Consider the following 21,777-nt stretch of genomic DNA (forward strand, 5'->3'; position numbering starts at 1 on the left):
CTGCATGGTCATCGCAGGTCAAGAGGAATGCAGCTTGGGTGGTAGCTATAGCAAAAATTCAGGTGTAGGGGGAATTCAGGGAGGCCATTGGGCAAGACTTCTGCCTTGATGCAATTCAGGCAAACCGTCAGGTGACTCAGGAGGGGAAAGTGGTTCTGTGATACATGGTGTATAGTGAGGGTGGAGTGCTGCTGACCTCAGGTGAGGATATAGTTAGGTGGTGGAAGGAATGCTCTGAGGACCTCTTTAATCTAGCTTGACAAGCCATCTATAGACAAAGCGGAGTCTGGAGATGAGGAGAATGATTTGCCCATTACTGAGTGCGAGGTCAATGCTTCAAACAATTCCTTGATGACCAGGTACCTGGGGTGTAGAAGGTTCACCTGGAGTTACTGAGAGGTCTGGATATCGTAGGGCTGTGTTGGGTAAAATTACTTCGCAACATCATGTGGAGATGTTGGGTGATGCCTCTGGATTGGCCTCCCCGGGGAAAGGCCATGCCAGCATACTGGAAAGGAGAGTTTATCTGTTAGTTGGCCCTTGGATGCAATAGGAACAATGCGGTTTTCATCCTGGTCATAGGGCAGTGAACCCAGTCTTTAGCCTCTCAAAGATATTTTAGGGTGTGTGGGAGTTATCCCAACCAGTCTACATGTGTTTTTTGGACATTCATCTGTATCCCTTGGAGTGTCCTGTCGAGGGGTGCTTCAAGACTATGGGGTGTCTGGCGTGTTGCTACGTGCCTTTCAGGCTCTGTACAACCATTGCAAGAGATTGGTTCGCATTTCCAGCAATAATTCAGACTCATTTCTGCTGGTTGTTAGACTCCACTGGGGCTGCCCTATGACACCAATTCTGTTCATAATTTTTATGGGCAGAATTTCTAGACATAATCGTGTGGAAGTTGGAAAAGGTTTCCACTTTGGTGGCCTCAGAATTTCAACTCTTGCTCATAGGGTGTCATCTTATTGTTGTCTTATTGTTGTTCTTATTGGGTTTCTCTGTATTGCTGTAGGGTCCTTACCTTACAATGTTAAGTGCCTCCAGGCAACTGTGGTTGTTTTTTGGAACTTGCAAATAAAATTGAATTAAATGGATGGATGGAAAATTGTTCAGTTCATAAATTTGTCTATAGTCTTTTTTGTTGGGTGTTAACAGCAATGCAGATTAAAATTCAAGCACTAAGCTCATTGGTGCTCTTTGTTCAGAATATTAGAAGACCAGTTGCTCGTTCAGAGATTATGTTAGTGTGAGTAAAAGTCCCTATTTCTCTTAGATAACTACATTGTATATTGTATTTGTTTTGTCTGTTGTAAAATGCCAGCTGGAGTCACTAACATTTTAAATCTCTCCTATAAAAAATATCCTTAACTCACCCTCTCCGTAGAGTGTGCCAACCAAATTGAGATCCCTGGGGCTAAACCCCTTGTGATTTTCTATCAATTTCATAGGCAAAGCTGGAAAAGTGGGCAGATGTGTCATGCCATGCTCAGGGCTACCCAGCTTCCTCTTTCATTTCCTGCTGAGGGCTACTTTGAAGCCCCTTGTAGATGTGCAAGTTCCTTCAAATGAAATTGACTGCCTTATCTGAAATTCATTTGGACAGAGTACCTGTAAAATGGATAAGGAAGATCTGCACTGTATTTCTGGGGGGGGGGGGGAGACAAAAGACGTATATTTATATGTTCCAGTAAGAGGCTTTTCTCTTTTTTGATTGGAAGAGAAGATTTCTGAAGGAAATGAATAGTTCAGCCTAGACTGGTAGATTACAAACAATCAGAGAAATACAGCATGTTTTGTTTTATTTTTTATTTTTTAGGTTAATCACTGTACAAGGGCCATTCTTTCATGGGCCAGCAATCTTAATGCTCATGTATTATCTTTAAGCTTAAAGAAGAAAGATCTTGATTCTATGCAAGATTGATTATACTCTTTCACAAACTTTCAATATCCTACAGAAAACTGTTATTATGAAAGAATTAGAAACAGACCAGATTTAAAGTGGAACATGACACATTGGACACGCCATCAGGCAGTCAATCTAGGTCTGTACCACACATTACTGATGCTGTACTATGATACCATCTATATATATCTAGAGAGTAAAAAGATCTCATTATATGATTTCACCTTATAAACTTAGTAACTGAGTAACACTCAAATTTTAATTTTCGACTGAGATGGATTGAGAGACTTTGACTGATAAAGCATACTGAAATAACTTTGTGGTATATTGTGTTACATTTACTGAAAAGAAATGACTTTAGATGGTAATTGTCTTGAGAAATACATGAAATCTGATTGTGCTGGAAAAAGCACTGCATCATTGTACTCCTTGTGAGGCTTTTCCTCAGACAAATACAATGAGAGAGAAGAGAGAGAGAAAGAAAAGATTAAGGTCCTAATCCAATCTGATTCAGACAATGACATCTCAGCTTGTGAACAACAGAAGCTTCAAAACCGCTTGGAATTTAGTGGCAAATCTGAACACCCTTAATATTTTGATTCGGAAATGAGTTAACATTTATGTCTTAACCATTTCCTCTATGCCAGCTGAGGTAGAATCTTAGTGGGATTTACACATTTAAAAAGGAAAGGTGTCTTAGTTACCTAAAATGCCATAACCTGAACATGTCATGAACAGTTTTTTGTGGTTCAGCACAGGTAATATCCAATAGAAGCAGAAAGCAGTTGGCATAATGCTGGTAATAGAGATTCCACTGAGGGAAATGAGGCAAATTGCTTAATTCAATTTAGAGATTTGTCTAATTGACTTTATCTATGATGGAATCATATCAGATTTAGAAATAATCAGGAATGAGAGGGACTTTAAAAAAGAATTAAGAAAACTTGTTTGTCAGCTGACCTTGTAGTTTTTTTAATCCGACCTATATTTACTTGCAATCCAAAGGAGAACAATGTGGCATCTTTACGTAAGACTGACTTGCTGCTTTTCCAGGGCAAGTCAGGACAATTTGTCCTGCTGAGTGACTGTTATACAGTAAAACAAAAAGGCAACATAAAAAGACATGTGTTTGATCTCAAGGGTGGTTGAGTAGGTTGTATGCAGTGACCCTGCACTGTTATATATGACTAAGAATAAATCTCTGTCCTTTATGAATAAAATATGCTGAATACGTCAGCCTGAGACAAAGTTCTCAGTAAGTACAGGACAGAGCTACTGTATGTGCTCAAGTACATTTAGGAGTGACGGCAATTAAAAAAAACAACATTTAATTGTACACCTTCCTTTTTGGATAACACATTACAAGGTCAATGAGTCATTCAACGACATTGACAGAGAGACACACAGAGATTTTTTGAGTGAAGTCCTTCAAACCTTATTGGATGGATTTTCGTACAAATAATACATTTATGATAACTATAAGAATATTAGTTACACCTGACTTGTTTAATAGTAAAATCACCAGTTCACAATTATTTCTTCCAGTCCTTTGATTCATGACTCACTACCTACAACATTTATGACACTTCCATCTGCTTCAGTCGCACGTTGGTAGTAATAAGCAAATACTAGCATGTTAACATTTCCTCATAGTCCCACCTCTGTGAGCTCTGAGGGAGTGTTACATATTCAGTCTTTTCTTTGCTATCGATGCTATATGCCCGATCTGTGTCTCTTTTGCTGGCTTTCTGCCTTTGATAAAAAGAGGTGTCTTCTGTGGGCTGCTGCTGTGAACACTTTCTCACTACTGACTGCCTTTGTGTTGCAAAGTTGTTACCTCTGAGGACCGTGAGCAGCATGTTTTCCAAGTACCCCAACATCTCATGGAGAGCTGGTAGTTCTGAAGGCAGAAAAGTGCCAATTTCACACCCATTTTGTCTTCCCAAAAGGTTACATTTGCTAAAGGTGAAGCGAGGATAGATCCTATCAAATTCCTGCCAGTGAGAGATTGAACCCACTCCCTGAGCTGGAAGGAGCCATAGTGGGCCCTTAGATTTTCAAACTTTTATAGCAGCCAGGCTACAGCAAGGTATTGTGACCTCTGATAGCTCTTACCTTAAGCTTTAAGTGGTCCTATGAGGTTGGATCTCATTTCTTCAGAACCCATCCTGAATTCTACTAACACCTCTTACCAGTTTGCGGTTATGTTTGATACTCAGAGTCATATCATGATATTGGGAACAGAGATTTACATAAGCAGCTTTGATTAAATGGGCCTGATCATTGTTTTATTGTTTTATTGTGTGAAGTAAACACAGGAACCTAGAAGGAACCTTATTAGGATGTCTAAAAGATTATGAATATGGGAGAGTTAAACTTGGTACTTTACTATAGGCCTACCTCAAAGAATGATGAGCCTATATATATATATATTTAATGTTGGCTATGTAACCTTTGATATAGAAAGTCTTAGAGTCACCTTTAGCAGTCAGACCTGGGCAACAACACCCCCCCAACACAGTATTTTTGGAACATTCCAAAAGGTCCTGTGCTGGAGGGGTAGCACACAACAAAGGTTACCTGTCACCCTGGGATACCTTGGGTACCTTTCCTGGTGGCTGACAATGGAGCGGGACACCAGAGCGTTTGTCACAGCCTACCCAGTGATAGGAAAGCAAGTGACCCATTCAAACTAACGCTGCCTTACCTTTCCCCTTGTGAAAAAAGTAGCACATCACTGTTCATGACCAGCTTTCCAGTAACTGATAGACAAGTTTTCTAATTATGCTCAGCGTATTCTTCATTCTATACTGCACTAAGGTAATGACATAGCTGAAGTTTGGATCAGAAGAGGTGCTCTGGCTTCATGTCTTGGCGGCTGCAATGCTGTGGGCTTCAGTTTATCTCTCCTTTTTTTCTGTGAAGGGCCTTCTGTTCACCCATCGGTTCCTACACTCACAGACTTATGTACAGCCTGAGAGGGAATAAAAACTGGATTCTTCTCCATGGTGTTTTGTCTCCCAGACTCCTGTATATACTCCACACACTTGGAGTAAGCCCACATTGCTCAGCTCTGCTTAAGGTGTATTGCAGTTATTCTATTGTTATCATTGTCAGGCACCTGTGCCCTTTTCCCAGGAGCATGGTCTGAAAGGTACTTAATTCCTAATCATATATGTGGAGGTGGAATTGTACATGATAATGTGCTAAAATGGCCCTAGCATGAGAGACTTGGCAACCACCATTAATCAGCCACATTTATTTACAAGGCTGTCCAAAAGGGACCTACTACTGTGAGTACTGGCTCATTCCCTGTGGTAAAGGTGCTTAACCTTGTGGCTTCCAGAGTCTGAGGGACTATCCTGTGTTCCAGTTTTCTGTCATCCCCTCGTTTTCCTCTTTCTTTGCCACCACTTGCGTGGATCATTGATGACACGCCTTCTTACTTGTACTTTCCTACATCTTTGATGCTCATTTCAGGAAAGAGGTATGCAATGCCTGGAAAAGTTGAAGAGTTATGTTCTAGATGATGTATTCTCATTTCCCCAATGCAACATCTTAAATTCTGCATTTAAACTTTCACCATCCTGTGAAACCTGGCTGAGCCTAAAGGTGCTGGATATCTGGTAGTATTGCACTAAGACAGTGTTTTTCTGTCATCCCAGAATTTTTGTATAAATGCCATTTGCCTGGTTTATTTTGGATCTCTCATTCTCTCACTGCCTAGGGCTGCATACAAACAGCCATTTTTGCTTGAGAAGAATGCTAGCAATAATAAAACCCGGAAATTCTATAAATCCTTGTGAAAGTTGCTTTAGTAACTTCCTTTTTTTCACCTTCCTTAGCAGAGAATTAACTTGAGCATTCTTTATAAAAGGAAAAGAAATAATACTGTTATTTCAGCGTCCTTGAGCCCAGGGTTCAAGTGAGTCTTAGATTCGATTCATCATGTTCTCTATTTGGTTCCTGCTTTGTTTATATTTTTCCAGTTTGACTTTTCATTAATATCTTGAACAAGTAATTTTTAGTTCCAGCATTTTTTTTTTTTTGTAATTAGAGTTCCCGAGACTGTGATTAGACTTTATTATTTTCATTTACTTTGTTTTCTTTTTCAGCTATTCCCAGTGTTCTACTGTGTCAAGTTCTTTTTAATTGCTTCCTGATTTACTTTCTTACTTCCTGTTTCCTGGGCCCTAGTTTTATATTTACTTCCTGTCTACCATTGACTCAGTTAGTTTCACCTCTGTTTCATTCCTCTGAATAAACTTCAGTATGACTGTGACCATTTAAAACACTGTCTTCTCTTTGTTCTTTGTTGGAGTATCTGTTTGTCCTCCTTGTTTATTTCTTTTTGCCTTTTTGCCTTTGTACTGGTTTATTTTATGGATTTATTTATAACCTGGGCAGAGGTTCATTTCCTGTTAATTAACGTTTTATTGTTAATTAATGAGTTTGCATTTGGGTCTTCCTTTTAAGATTTATTGCATGTTCACAAAAATATACTGATAGCAATATCTATGGTGCTACCACAGATTCTTGGAGCATGTGTCAAATTCATGCTACATACTGATACCACAAAAATACACAATGATTTTCACAGTGATCTCATTTAGTACACAAGTGTTATGATAGAGTTTATCTTGGCTAGTGTGAGAAAGTCATGTTCATTAGCTTATTCAAAAATTGGCCCTCGCTATTTCACGTGCTGCATGCTTACAGTATGATTGACTTTATATTAATTTATTTTTACATATTTGTCAATATGAAAACCATTTCATACTCATAACCTGCCTAAAATTATTATATAGTATAAATGGCATGCAAGCCACCCTTGTCCTACTACACATTTATCCTGTAAAGGAATTCATGCTCTTCATTCCATATTTAGTGGTGAGTTAAACAAAATTACAATTACAAATTACAAAATTACATCCTGGATACATATTTTGGGGACCGTAAAGTTAATTAGGGGTGACAAACAGATAATGTAATATTGCATTCACAGGGGGTGATTAAAAGGAAAAGAAAAAGAATTTGGATATATAATAAATCTCTTTCTTTTAAACATTCAGATGTCAGTAATCACTGTATGTGTGACAATGTTTGTGCAAAGTTTCGTTGAGATTGGCTAACTTCTTAAGGAGGAGATAAGGAGGAAAGGTTTGTGTAGATACAGGTTCCTACAGAAGTGAAAAAGGTCATTTCACATGTGCAAATATAATTAATTTAGCAAAAGCTTCTTTTTTTTCATGCCCATGCAGTTAGATTACTGTGCATAGAGAAATGCAGGAGGAAAAACCCATGGCTCACATCTGCTATCTTTGCTTATATCACAGTAGACAAGCTCAAATTCACACGAGAGAGATGCACCAAGCCTGTGTTCATTCAAGCATCACTTTTTCTTTCTGTATCTATCCCCCCAACCCCCCTCCTGGCTATCAATTGAAAAAGAGACAAAATCAAGGTCATGCAACGAAGCACGTGGAGTTGTAGGAGAATAAATTTCCCCATTCTTATGCTTTCTCGACCCACTGACAGTCTCAAGGAATGTAGCCTTGTCATGCCAGGTAATATATGACTAGTGAAGACACATGGCATGTTTGCACGGAGACCTCCTTCATTTTCACACTCCTTTCTTGTGCATCTCACACATGACACTCAAATAATATCAGAAATGATGAGTCGGTGGGTGCTTAATTCAGGAGTCAAAAGCACGTCCAAATTGTCAATGTTTGAGCAGAGGAGAATCTAATTAAAACTGAAAATGGAACGAGAAGAGAGAGAGTGACTGAGAGAGGGAGGAAGTGAGTGAATCTGTATAATTACAGCTTAATGCAAACAACTCCACATTGTCTTTATTCCAATGAGTTAATGAGGTTACACACTAAAAAAAAAGAAGAAAAAAAAACAATTCCATCACCGCTATTGTCTTCTACAGGCCACCAAGGAAAATGAGCTGTCACTCGATCTTAATGGCAACAGGGTTTTCACTCGGGCCAGAATTAATATCTGACTCCAAGGCCTAATGAGCAAGAGCAGGGGTGCAGCACAAACTCTTTGTCCTGCAAGTTTGGAGAAGGAAAGAAGAGAAAGCAAAAAACATAAAAATAAGGAATGAATGGTGCAGAATCTAATGGCAGTAGCGAGGGAATACATTGCTGTGATTGAATTCTTCTCCTCAAGGGCAATTTCAATTCAAATGTGCCTCATCAGCATGAGGATCAGAGAATTAACAGCATTCTCGAAGTGATTCACTTCACACTGCAAAACTGACATAATTATGTGGTAGTTGTAATAAAGTTGATTACAGTTCATTTCAGTGTTGGTGTCCAGCATCTGTGACTACTGTCCATCAGTCACGTGTGATATACAGTACATCATTATTGACTGTCTTTTGACATTTTAGTAATATATGCTTAAACATATTTCTTAGTGATAAACAGCTATTGCTTAAGCAAGCATGTATATACTGTGCACACACTAAATAACAACCTTTATTTATGGTTTCTGGTTTTGGCATGGTGTCTGCAGACAGCTGTTTCATCTCCGAGCAGCTGGGAATGTAATCTACAAATGTATAACCCCAATTCCAAAAAAGCTGGTAAACTGTTTAAAATGTAAATAAAAACAGAATGCAGTGATTTGGAAATCTCATGTTTTGTTCACTGCAGAACACAGAAAACATATCAAATGTTTAAACTTTTACTATTTCATTAAAACTGTTTGCTGATTTTGTATGGAACGCCAGGACTGCCATAATGAATTACTTAAATACACCATTAAATAATTAATTAAATGTGGCAATAATTAATTAAAATGGGAATTAATTAATTAAATAAATAGTTATGACACATGTAATTAATTAATTATTGACACATTTAATTAATTATTTATGTATTTCATATTTTAATTAATTATTGACACATTTAATTAATTAATTATTGACACATTTAATTAATTATTTATGTATTTCACATTTTAATTAATTATTGACACATTTAATTAATTATTTCATGATATATTTATTTATTTCATTTTGGCAGTCCTGGCACCTGGCTCTCATCATGAATTAATTTTATCTGTCAGCCTCACCCATCAAACTCACGGGGCGGGGTTAACGCTGCCCATGCAGCTTCTCTAACATTTGATTGGTTGCCGTGCAATGTAAGTCAAAACAGGTCGATCCTAGATAATCGATTGCTTCTGTAGACTTGAGGCAGCCAGGTATCCCAGAATGCGTTTCAAATCACAGGCAGCAATGGTGGTGGTGTAGTTTTAAAATACCCCGTTTTTCTGTCACCAGCTACACTTTTAACAGTGTTTTAGCCGCGAATGTCGCGCCGTAATCTTCACATGTCTGGTCAGGTTGTCAACATAGAACATGTTTGCAAAAGTGCTCAGATGTTTTCAGAGATTTCACTGCTCTGCTAACAGTCAGCATGCAGAGTGCACCGAGGGGTTACGTCAACCGGTTTGTTTACATATTCCACTCTCCGTGTTCCACATGTTGCATTCGCAGATTCGCATTTTCACCGAACGATCGTCTCTTTCCGCCTGGTCTTGTGTCTCTGTGCTTCTGTAACATAAAGAACGAGCTGACATGTTTCTCAGGACACCAGCGATCAGCTCAGCAGGCCCTCAGTTTACCTGCATGCGTCCTCCTCACCTGTCAGCTGTTTAACACCTGCTGCTAATTCAAGAAACACGCCCACGTTACCTGGTGATAGTCACAGTTTAACTGGGCAGCCGGTGCTTGATATAACGCAATGTCAGCGCATTTTTCTGCACAACATAAGTAAATATAGTATTTTTCCCGAGCGCAGAGCTGCTGGAGCTTGTTTCCTTACAGAGGACTTTATAGGCGAACCCACTTTATCGGCAGCTGATGTCCAATCACCTGCACACAGCTTTGAAACCTCACCTGAGTTTTAGCTCTCAGTGGTTAAACGCTGGACTTAATTCACTCAGGTTTTGTCTGTCGGGTCACGTTTACTTCGCTGTTTTATTTACAACTGAGCAAATCGGTTTGGCTCAAACTAAAGTTATAACTGCAGAGTTTTACAGACGTTTAATGATTCACTGGCACATGTGTTAGACTGAACTATTCGCTTTTCTTTATCTGGTGTGTTTCGGATTTAACAGTGAATTTTGAGATTAAACTGACTTTTAAAATGTTTTTATACAAAGAGGAAAGAGAAGGTGCATTTCCACCGAGAGGAGCAGAGTTTGCAACAGCATGTTCAAGATGAAGACTGCAACCTGGACAGAAATATTATATCATCTGTTTTTAATAGTTATTTAACTGTATTCTAAGCACCAGCTATGTTAGAATTTTTAGAGTTTACTTAACTAAAAATAAATGAGCTTAACATATAATTTGTGTGATTTCTCTCTCTCTCTCTCTCTCTCTCTCTCTCTCTTTTTTTTTTTTTTTTTTTGCTTTTTCGGTCATGTTATGTTTAACTGTAAAAGGTTTGTTACAAACTATGAAACACATCGTGCAGACTTCTGGATGTTAGAAGAAAACTAATACTGCTCATGAATGAGACTAAAGGCAGGAAGGTGTCCTTTAAAACTAAACATGTTAATAGGACCTCCCTATTTATATCGTAGTTTATGATATAGCACGTGTATTTCAGTAATAGCCTACTGATTTCAGCAGCTCACATGGGCGTTATCTGTGATACTCCTTAACTATAATTTATCCAAGTTAACGTCAGTTAACCATTCAGACAGTTCTTTTGCAATGAAAACATAAACACCCATGCTGCGTAATGTTTACATTATAGCTGCTTATGCAGTAACCATGGTAACCACGGACTCTGAGCGGCTGGATCGACGGAGGTCAGACAACAATTTTACATGTATGATCTTAAAACAGGACACAGCCAATATCCGTGCTGGCCTCATATCAAATGTGACCGCAGACTGAGTCTATGTTTGATGTTTGCTTTATATCTAATCTTCCTCTCAAACATTTAAACAGCAGCGAGTCTGCAGCTGAGGGAATACAAACTCAAATAGTCGGAACAGGTTCGATCGTGGATTCATTTGGTAATTTATTAAATGTATAACTGTTAGTCTAATCTGCTGCTGAGTCTCTGACGCTGATGAAAATGCAGATAACACAGATCACGAACACCTGTTCAACCAATCACTTTCATTCCACTTTGATCTGCGACAAACTGACGGTTCATCTCTGTTACAGTGTTGCGTTAGACTGCTATATTTTTGTGTTCTTTATGCTGTAGATTTTCACGTCTCTGGAATAGTTGGCAGTATTAAGGATGCTTTTCTGTAAAATCATATTGATATGACCCGTGACATATTCGTAGATGACAGTTAGATAGTCAGCTGGGAAACTCTGTGTTAACTCAGAGAGCTGAAGATATCGTGGAGAGATGCTGATCTTGCTCCGTGGTGTACAGGTCACCCTCATGATTAATATTCACAATAAAAATATTAGCCGAACATCATGAAGTCTGTATGTGTTTCATAGTGTCGAACAACCTTTGTACAGTTAAAGCCAGCAGTTACTACATGACGGAAACACCAACGTTTTCTCTTTTATACGTTTATACACAGGTCACGCTGATTACTGAACAGAAACCCAAAGATCAGCTGTTAGTCGAATTTATTTGCTCTCTCTCCTCCTTAAACATGTTTTTAATGTTAGTTATCATTCAGAATTGGCGACTGAAACACGTAGGACACATAAGAACATCAGGAAATAAAACCCCGATAAATATAACCTCAGTAAAAGAAGTCAGTGTCAGCGGGGGTTATTACAGCTGTGTACCGGGGCCTGCGCTTTGTCGGCGGTAATAACAGCTCGATTGCTTGCGAGGCGAGCGGGTCTATCCCACGCTTTGCCGTGAGACTGGGCAGACATCTCCGAAATCATCGAAGCACTTTTGCAAAGAGGCTGTATCTTGACAAACCGATCACACATGTGAAGATTAAACCACTACATTCTCGGCTAAAACATATTAAAACAGTATTTGGTGACACACAAACAGGGTTTTTCAAAGTTCAGTTCTGCCGGTTGTTGTGGGCTAAAAACAATGGCCACCAGGCCAAAGCAATGGTTTTGAGTCGATCAGCGTTAACCCCGCCTCCTGAGTTTGATGGGTGAGGCTGACAGATAAAATTAATTCATGATGAGAGCCAGGTGCCAGGACTGCCAAAATGAAATAAATAAATATATCATGAAATAATTAATTAAATGTGTCAATAATTAATTAAAATGTGAAATACATAAATAATTAATTAAATGTGTCAATAATTAATTAATTAAATGTGTCAATAATTAATTAAAATATGAAATACATAAATAATTAATTAAATGTGTCAATAATTAATTAATTACATGTGTCATAACTATTTATTTAATTAATTAATTCCCATTTTAATTAATTATTGCCACATTTAATTAATTATTTAATGGTGTATTTAAGTAATTCATTATGGCAGTCCTGGCGTTCCATAATTTTGAATTTGACACGAGCATTACATCTCAAAAAAGTTGGGAGAGAGAAACAAAAGGTTGAAAAAGTGTCGACTGAACTTAACCAATCAGCAAAAAATGCCCCTACCCATTGTAAAATAATTTCATAATAATGTCTGTTAATGTAAAATTGTGAGAACTCTGACTATCTCCCCATCTACAGTGCATAACGTTGTCAAAGTCTCTTTGCGCGAGAGCAAGCCTGAAAATCAGTATCTGATGCCCTTCAGGCCCTCGGGCAGCACTGCATTAAGAACAGGCATAATTCTGGCGTGGAAATCACTATGCGTGATTGCCATTCACAAATTCGGGTTTTAGCTCTATTGTCTAAAGAAAAAGTCTTACGTGAATATGATCCAGAAACTGAGGCAAAGTTGAAAACTGTTCTGATGTTAGACAAATGCGAATTTGAAATTCTTTGTATGTACGCTGCCTCCCTGACTAATGAGAAGAGACCATCCGGTTTGTTGTCAGCGCTCAGTTTAAAAGTATGTATCTCTGATGGTACGGGGGTGCATTAGTGCCTGTGGCCTGCAACCATCTGGAAAGGCACCATCATTCCTGAAAAGTATATAGCGCAACATATGCTCCCATCCAGATGATGTCTTTTCAGGGAAGACATCATCTGGATGCTAAATGGCATTCCGCATCTATTACAACAGCATGACTACATAATAGAAATATTCAGGTACTGAACTGACCAGACTTTTCACCAAATGAAAACATTTGGTACATGATGAAACCAAAATACAACAAAGAAGACAAAAGTGACCTGCTAGAATCCTTTAGCCGAGAAGAATGGGAACATTCCTCTCCCAAAAATCCAACAACTGGTCTCCTCAGTTTGTAAGCACTTACAGACTGTGCTGTTAAAAGAAGAGGAGGAGTTATACATCGGTAAACATGGCCCTGTCCCAACTTTTTTGAGATGTGTCATTGGCATCAAAGTCAAAATAAGCTAATATATTTAATGAAATAGTAAAATGTCTCAATTTATACATTCAATAGCTTTTCTGCTTCTATAGTGAATAAAATACAAGAATTGGGTTTGTATTTCTTTTATATTATCATCACCTTGCTTTTATTTCTACTTTTTAGTTTAGTTTTTTTTGGCTAATTTGCTAAATAGAGTTCCCTAAATATATGAAACAAAGTCTGTTGCTATTTCTTATATTGTAGTATTTGAAAGAAAGATGTACAAGTAAATCATCTCTTCAAAACGCAAATTTCTTTTAAAAGTCAGTATATAAGGTAATTCAAGGGTTAAATTTTATATAACACCAATTCAGTCATTTTTCCAAGGAACGGAACCAGAACTTTCTTATTCATAATATTTTTCACATACCGCTTTTCAAAGTTAAAATGTGTATTTTTAATGTGAAATACACCAGTGACCAATTTCAGGATTATGAGACACTTAAAATAAGTCACATTCAACAATTGGTTAAAAAAAAAAGGCAGGATTGCCTTGGATTTTCTTTACCTATCATATTTCACAGACTCATACTGTGAAACTCAGCCAGCAGGGATTCTCACCCTGAGGAGGATTTCATTCCTTTTCTTTGCACATTTTATTTCTTTTTTAGTAAATCCAAGCATTTTTACCCTTCCTAACCCTATGCTGTTGGTTTGGGAAACTTTTAAAAAGCGTTATTGCCTACAGTGACAAATGTACTATTCCAGCTCACATTTAGACTAGCAATGGACAGATAAGGCAAAGAATATTTCATGAAGGTAACCACCTACATCTTTATAACTATTGTAAAATATTTACATAGTGTGGAAAATGTGGAAAACATAAGGAAGCGTTATCAGGCAGGGGAATGTATGAGCCATGGGGTGCCCTAAGGAACCTCCGTGACCTTTTTCAAACTCAAACGTAACTTAACAAAAGTATCTTCAAACTGTTCATTCTGTAATCCAAAGTGTGTAAAGGGAATACGCTTTAGCTGTCATTCATATACTGTGATTAACACTGGCCCTGCTGTAGTTCCTGTGGCAGTGGAACACAACTAACTTTCCTATTACCAAAGGAAGTCATTTATGCCCCTGTTCTCCTTTTGATCTGTCAGACTTGGGATGAAAAGAATACTAGAGTCTCAGCCTAGGGATCCACTGCCTTTGAGACTCAACAGCTTGACTCATTTCATTACTGTCATGAATTAAAGATCCCCAATCTCCTTTTTTTTCTATTCGCATGGCAATGATCCACCCTTAGTTAATTTACAGTCACTCGTTGTGCAAGGCCTCCAGCCTCAAAGCTCCCACGACAATTTACCTGCGTCCTTTTCACTTGCTGGTGCATATCATTGTGATATACTGTAATAGGGTTGGCAGAGGACTCAGTAGTAAGCGTGCATGTTGTATAATGAGCAGGGGAAGTGAGAATAATCACTTGCACAGCATCCCTAAGTTTGTAGCACGAGAAGACGTCATGACAACTGAACCAAAATAATGTTTTTACTGGAAATAAAATTGACTGGGGTTATACTATGGAAATGTCTTGTGACCAAGTCAACATTAAATGCTGTGACTTAATTAAGATCTCATTTCATGTGCAACTCATGTCTGTTTCATGATATTTTGGTTTGAAGACCTAACACACACTCAACATTCTTGCAGTTCCTGTTGCTGTTAATACTGGGAAATGCAACTTTTTGTCTGCTCATCGTGATTAGTATTATTTTTCTCTGAAAAGCTTCCAAAACAGCACATGAAAAAACAGCACACAAAAAGCATTTTGTTACCATTCACTCAAGGACACAAAATGCATAACGTAGAAGTGCATGGCAGGATTATCCACAAACATGTGTTTGTCCACATGGATGCATTAGGATAAAGCATGAGAGGCAGAGACGACTGTGAAAGGTGACAGCACTTCCTTTCTGGCAGGGTGACCTGGTTCTCAGCGGGTTGCTGAGGCGGCTTTGGACTGTCTCTACTGGCCATCTGGCCCTGCCGGTCTCCACTGTGAGCAAATACCAGGCTAGTGGCTCACTGACATATTCTGATAGTGTGATTCAATATTGGTGGTAGTTGTAAGCTTGGGATTAGCCTGCTGCATTCTCCATTACACTCAGCTAAACCACCCACCTGGCTGTGGTTTCCATTCACCTGCTCCCCATGGTAATCTTGTATCTTTTATGTCCCCATGTACGTACTATATTGTAATATGCAATGTTTAATCTTGCGCCTGTATGTGCTATGAATCAACAGTTAAACTGCTTTTCCAAATACAAATCTGAGATTGGTATGTGTAATTTGGAAATTATTATCTTTTATCAATGTTAATTCCAGAATTTCTTAGTGAAAACTAAATATAAGAAATGTACCTTCTACTTTAATTTCAATAGCTTCTGTGCCTGTGCTTACAAATACATTGCCAGTGTTATTGCGTGCTGTATCTAAGGCGAGGTGGGAGACATCATCTCGAGATGAGGTTTCTCTTTCTCTTTCTGTGATGGTGAAAATCAATTTTTGTGTCTGTCGGTAGGGGGCGTGTGATACCTATAGATAATAGCCCGCTGCTGCTTCTTCAATCCTCCAGGGTTTCAGCAAAACCCATCAAAGGTGCAGGCCAAAGACAAGGTGAATTGGTCTTCGAGCCAATCAGCGTTAACAGTGCAGTAGTTAAGTAGTTTAATCCTTCGTAAAAATAAAGGTTATCACATCCGATACACTGAAAAGGAAATTATAATGTTGGATTCTGTTGAAAGTATGAAGACATGAAAAAATATTTTAATTGGGTTTTCAATAGACATTTTCACTTAGCACAATTTTGTTTTCATTGTTCTTTTTCTATATACAAAAGAAAACATTTCCAGAAGTAGTTAAGGGTCTCAGGTGAGCCTCAGGATTACAAATGTTATTCTAACGGTTCAGTTAACCAAGCAGATCTGAGATCTTTGTTTCTCTCGGCTTTAACAACTACACCTACGTCAGGACAGCCATACTGTGAAGTCCCCAGGAGGAAGCTTGGGTCCCACCAGGAGGCCTGGCTCTCAGCCTGTCTTTTGGGGGTGTTTTCGTATGCATGTGCGTGCCTGGCCATGTCCGATCCAAATAGATTCGCCTCACGTCACCTTCCTACCCACCACCAGCCCACCACCCCTGCACATAAAACATTCATTAGTGCACAGCCTAGCACTGTAAGAAATGTCTCTCCGAATAAGTCATGAAGTATCAGATTCACTCTTTAATTCTAGCAATGACACCAGTTACCTAAAATTATGATTATTATTGTTATTTTCAGTTCAGTTTTGTTTGTGTCCAGTATTTTCTATAAATAGCCTCGGACATAAAATCTAGTCTTTCTTTTATTTGCCATGACTAATAGCCCATGCACTCAGAATTAGGAGGGATATTTTTTGCAGCGTGATACAGACCCATAAAACATTCATCTTCGAATTCTCTCTCTCCCCCTTTCTGTCTCTTTCCGCCAAACGCCCCTTGCTGCCCCGCCCTCCCTTTCCACCTCTCCGTGGTAAACGCACACTGGCGCGCACCAGTGCGGCCGACATCCGTGCTCATACCACACACTTTTTTTTCAGTGTACTTGGGAAATACAGAGGGGCAAGTAATCAGACTGGATATGTGCTGCGATTTCAAAAGATGGATTCAATACTCGGTTTTCGCTTGTGCCGTTGATTCTCCACTTCTGCGTTAACACTTTGAGCTCTTCTCCCGAGCTGTTTGCGCGTCCTATATTTGGGGAGGTGTCGACTGGTGCGTCGAGTCTACTGATCCCAAATTGGATGTTTATTGCTGACTGTTTTTGAATCTCTCGTCCACATGACTTTGCCAGGGTGCAGCTGGAGACGTGGCTCCCCACTCGGGAAGACCTACGGCTAAAGTTTGAAGGGTGCAGGGGTGCTTTAGTCTGCCTGTTTCCCGTCTTGCACAGGATTTGCAATAACCCATAAATTGCAATAATTAGCGGATTTCCTATCTATCTCCGTATACGTGGGATTCATTCTTGGAATTATAAAGCCTCTGGATTTCACTTTCATCTGAATCATGAAGACCGTTATTATTGATGGTGAGTACACGTCAGACAGCTGGACACCTTTGTAAAGTTTTCACATATATCAGACAGTAGGATCCCGCTGGGTTACTGCGCACTGATAAAATCCACAACGGTGCAGTGTCACCGCTCTGTGGAGGACAGACAGAAAGATAAACCAGGTGTCCTAATTGGAGTTTACTCCGTTCAACACCCCCGAGGTTTGATTAAAATAAGGTATGGCTATCAGCATGACAATAAAAAAGAATAGAAAGAAATCGAAAAATAAAGCCTTTATATACAATCAAATATAATTTTATTGTTGAAACGGAAGAAATAAAACTAGAAACAGAAGTATCGTTTCGGCTGTGGATGTTGCGGCTGTAAACGACCTTGAATCAGTGGCTCTTAATTGAGTCATAATTCGGATCTTATCTTGTGCGTGTCTTGCTTTCCCTTTTTGTATGCGTGTGTCAGTGAGAGTGCGCATGAGAGAGCGAGAGGCCATGTATTGTTTGCAGTGGTCAATATGCTCTGCATGATATCGCAACTTAAACCGGGCATCCGCTTCAGCCCATCTGGACGCTGTGGGCTGAGCGTTTGATGAAGTCTGCAGATGGTCCGCTTGGCGGCCCAGTAATACCGCTTCATTCCCCAGCTCCTTGGCTTATAATTGGTGTTTTGGTGGCATCGTCCCACTCAGGGTGCCGCCAAAGTGACAGGAAATTGGGCCTTGTAGCTTTCATGACTGGACTTGGAGCTATTCTAATGAGGGCAAGAATGCTTTCCCATTCCCGCCAGAAATGGTTAAGAATTTAATTTCTTGTCAGTTGTTTGAGTGTGTGTTTGTGTGCGTGAGGACACTCACTGAGAGCTAGAGGGAGGGTGGGAAGAGAAGGAGGATGTAGCACCTGACCTGTCATTGTGTGTCTTCCTGCACCTGACTGTAACCCTGTGTTTCGTTTTGTTTTTGGGGGTTTTTTTTGTGGCTTTTTTTGTTTGTTTTGTTTTAGTGATCTAGTCATGTTTACTGCAGTGCAGAGTGAATAACACAGATATGACATGTGCTGTTTGGTCAGCAGCACCGAGGCTGTAGCATCCACTTGGTTCAAATAAGATATTGTGGAAAATCTTAATTTCCACTTCGCCCCACCCGTGCATACACTGCCCCAGCACTGTCACATGCAAACACCACTGCCACGGTGCTTATGCAACATGCTGTACACACACCATCTTCCTCACGTTCATGACTTGGCTAAAACTGCAAGAATAGGGTAAGAAAGCTGTAGATTATTGTGGGGATAAGGAATAACTTTGCTTTTCACAAGTAGGAAAATCAAAGAGGCACATCTGCTTGTGCATTCTCTTTGATATGTCACAGGGTGATGCAAATTCATGTGCACACCCCTTCATTGGCACAGAATGGCTCTGGGTCCCTCAGACCCTACAGGCAACTTTTCATTACCCAACTGCTGGCATGATTTAGCACCAGGCTTCTGACACACACCTATGTCTGATTTTTTTTTTTTTTAATATATTTATTTATTTTTGTTTCTGCTGCAATTATAATTGGTATCCATCTCTCAGGCTCCTGATTTGGCTGGGAAAATATGGCCTGCCTTGTCTTGTGTTTAAAGTGTCACAGTGAGGAGGGACTTTAATTTACACTCTTTTTCACCCAGTCAGCATATGATCAAATGCCTCTGTGGGAAAGCTGTTGCTTGGGGGTGCCGTCGCTCCCTGTCTACTGCCAGGCAAAGCCAATGAAGCCCAAATGAATGGATAAAACCATTATAGTGGAACCCAACGCTTTCTCTTTGAAACCACTAAACATTTAGGGCATTTTTTTCCTAATTAGTTAACTCTGTTATTTTTTGGCAATGCCTCGCCAAAAGCTCTGCCCCATTTTCAAAAATAGGCCACAAGATGCATCATCTGAGGTGGCAAGATGATTGTTCTGAATGCATTAAGCTATAAGAAAGTGGTGCTAAAAAACAAAACAAATAAACAACAAAAAACCAAAGCTGATTTGCATTGCAGCATTAGGGGAATCCAACATCATGATATAAACTGACAATAAGGCAAGGCATCTTCTGCACCCTGAAAGGGAATGTGAAATTGATCCATCTTTGTGTTTGTATGGATGTTTATACAAGCACAGGGGGAGGGCTGGAAGGGATAATGTGTGTGTGGGTGTAGTGTTCAGTTAGTTTATGGGGAGGTCTGGAGAAAGGAGAGGAAGTTAAGAAAATGAAATAAATGTGGGGGTTTTTTTTGGTGTCTTTCATAATGTACTATATGGATGGTGTGGCAAATGAGAGAAAAATAATTAGGGATGTTATTTTGAATGCTGTTTACATCTGTGTGAGTTATAGAGTTACAGTTTTTCTTTTTTGTCATATTAGTCATTCATGGTCAGCAATGAAACCAAACAACACTGTTGTTCTCTTGAGGTATTAAATGAGAAATGTGCACTGCAAAATCACAATACACCCACTGGTTACATTAGTGGTGCACTTTGCTAGTACTGGGTTCTACCCCCTTTTTCATTCACAACTTAATCAGGATGTAGATTTAGCAAGGTGCTGGAAACAGCCCCCAGAGATTTTGGTTGATATTGAATTGATAGTGTCATCCATTTGGTGCAGATTTGTCAGCTGCTCCATGATACAGATCTCCCGTTTCACCACTTTCCAAAGATGCTCTATCAAATTGAGATGGTGTTTTTAGAGGCCATTTAAGTTAATTTAACTAACTACCGTGTTTAAGAAACTAGTTTGAGATGATTTAAACTTTGTGACACGATGTGTTATCCTGCTGGTCTCCAGAAGGATACTCTGTAGTCATAAAAGGACAGACATGGTAAGCAACAATACTCAGGTAGGCTGTGGCATTTAAATGATGTTCATGCCCAAATGGGAAAACATTACACCACCACTACGATAGGATGGACCCATGCTTAATGCCAAATCCTGATCCAATGATCTAGATGTCACAGCAGAAATCAATCAGTGTTTTTCCAGTCTTTCATTGACCAAATTTAGAGATAGAGTAAAGTCTCAGATTCCTCTTCTTAGCTAAATGGGGGTTGTACCTGGTGTGATCTTCTGCTGCTATGGCCCAATGTGTTCCAAAGTTCAGAGTGCTGTGCATTCAGAGATGCTCTTCTGTATACCTTGGTTGTAATGAGTGGTTATTTGAGTTACTGTTACTTTCCTATCAATTTGAACCAGTCTGGCCATTCTCCTCTGACCTCTCACGTCAACATGGTGTTTTTTGTCAGTATAGCTGCTGCTCACTAGATATTTGTTCTATTTTACAGACTATTCTCTGTAAATCCTAGAGATGTTAGTACGGAAAAATCCCGTTAGATCAGTAATTTCTGAAATATTCAGATTTATATTTATTAAATATTCTTATTTTGATGTTTTGATGATACACCAGTCCAGAATCTCTCATTTTCGTTCTCTCAGTTGAGATGTGGTGACAGGGATGACCCATAGACAGGGGTGATAAGTTAATTCAAACCACTGTAACAGAATGTCCCCCAACATCATAAAAGAGCCAACTACCCCCTCACTGTAGGCGTGAAACATTGAAGGGTTTTTTCCTTGAATTCCTCACCTGTTAGAATAGGAGTCAGAACAGGGATAATAGATCAAGTTTTCATGAATATCTCCACGTCTACAAAATGTTTATGCTTGAAAAAAAGTAGGATGAAGTTGACACTTTTCCTGTTCCTACACCCTTATTTCAAATTCCATTATTTACAAATCAATATTCAGAATTCGACATTATATGATCTATACATGTTTAACTATATACAAGTCTACACTCATATACAATTCACACATAAAACAATTTAAGCTCATAAACCAAAACAACAGCAAACTACATTTTTACATAAACTAAGCATAACTGGCAAAATCTCTGAGCTCCTTCAAAATAATCTCACAAAGCTCAGGTATGTATATGATAATGATGCATGCAAGAAGTCACTGATTTACCTCAACTGAAGGAGGTAAACAGAAGGTGTTGTTAGACTCACTTGTGCTGCCATCCCTCCCCCTTCTTTCCCTTCCTGCGTTACCCCTTCCCCAGCTATTTCAACATATCTCAATTCGGACATGAAAAGCTGGAGCTCCCCCAGAGCAGAAATGCTTTAGCAGGACGTGCTGATGTTGTTGTTGTAATCAGCTGTTTCGTCAGTGGTGTATTTTTGTAACAGCAGCTGTTTGTGATATGTGTGCTTTTTTTTTTTAGTGTTCTTGCCACTTCTTTCACATAGTGACCTCTGGATTGCCACTGCACACAGGGTTTGTGGTTAAATACACTGGTGTCACCCGTTTAGTCATGGTTCCA

At 39.2% G+C, this 21,777-nt stretch overlaps 1 protein-coding gene across 1 annotated transcript in view; it reads left to right on the plus strand.

The window, feature by feature from the left end:
* The first annotated feature begins 16,903 nt into the window (after nt 1-16,903).
* Nucleotides 16,904-21,777, plus strand: part of rtn4r (reticulon 4 receptor) — a 49,047-nt gene continuing 44,173 nt past the window's right edge. Inside the window, exon 1 of the mRNA XM_031747154.2 lies at nt 16,904-17,451. Within this exon, the coding sequence (XP_031603014.1) occupies nt 17,430-17,451 (22 nt within the window). The 5' untranslated portion in view covers nt 16,904-17,429. The remainder of the gene's footprint in view (nt 17,452-21,777) is intronic.

The sequence above is a fragment of the Oreochromis aureus genome, linkage group 12 (assembly GCF_013358895.1).
Source record: "Oreochromis aureus strain Israel breed Guangdong linkage group 12, ZZ_aureus, whole genome shotgun sequence".
Classification (NCBI taxonomy): domain Eukaryota; kingdom Metazoa; phylum Chordata; class Actinopteri; order Cichliformes; family Cichlidae; genus Oreochromis; species Oreochromis aureus.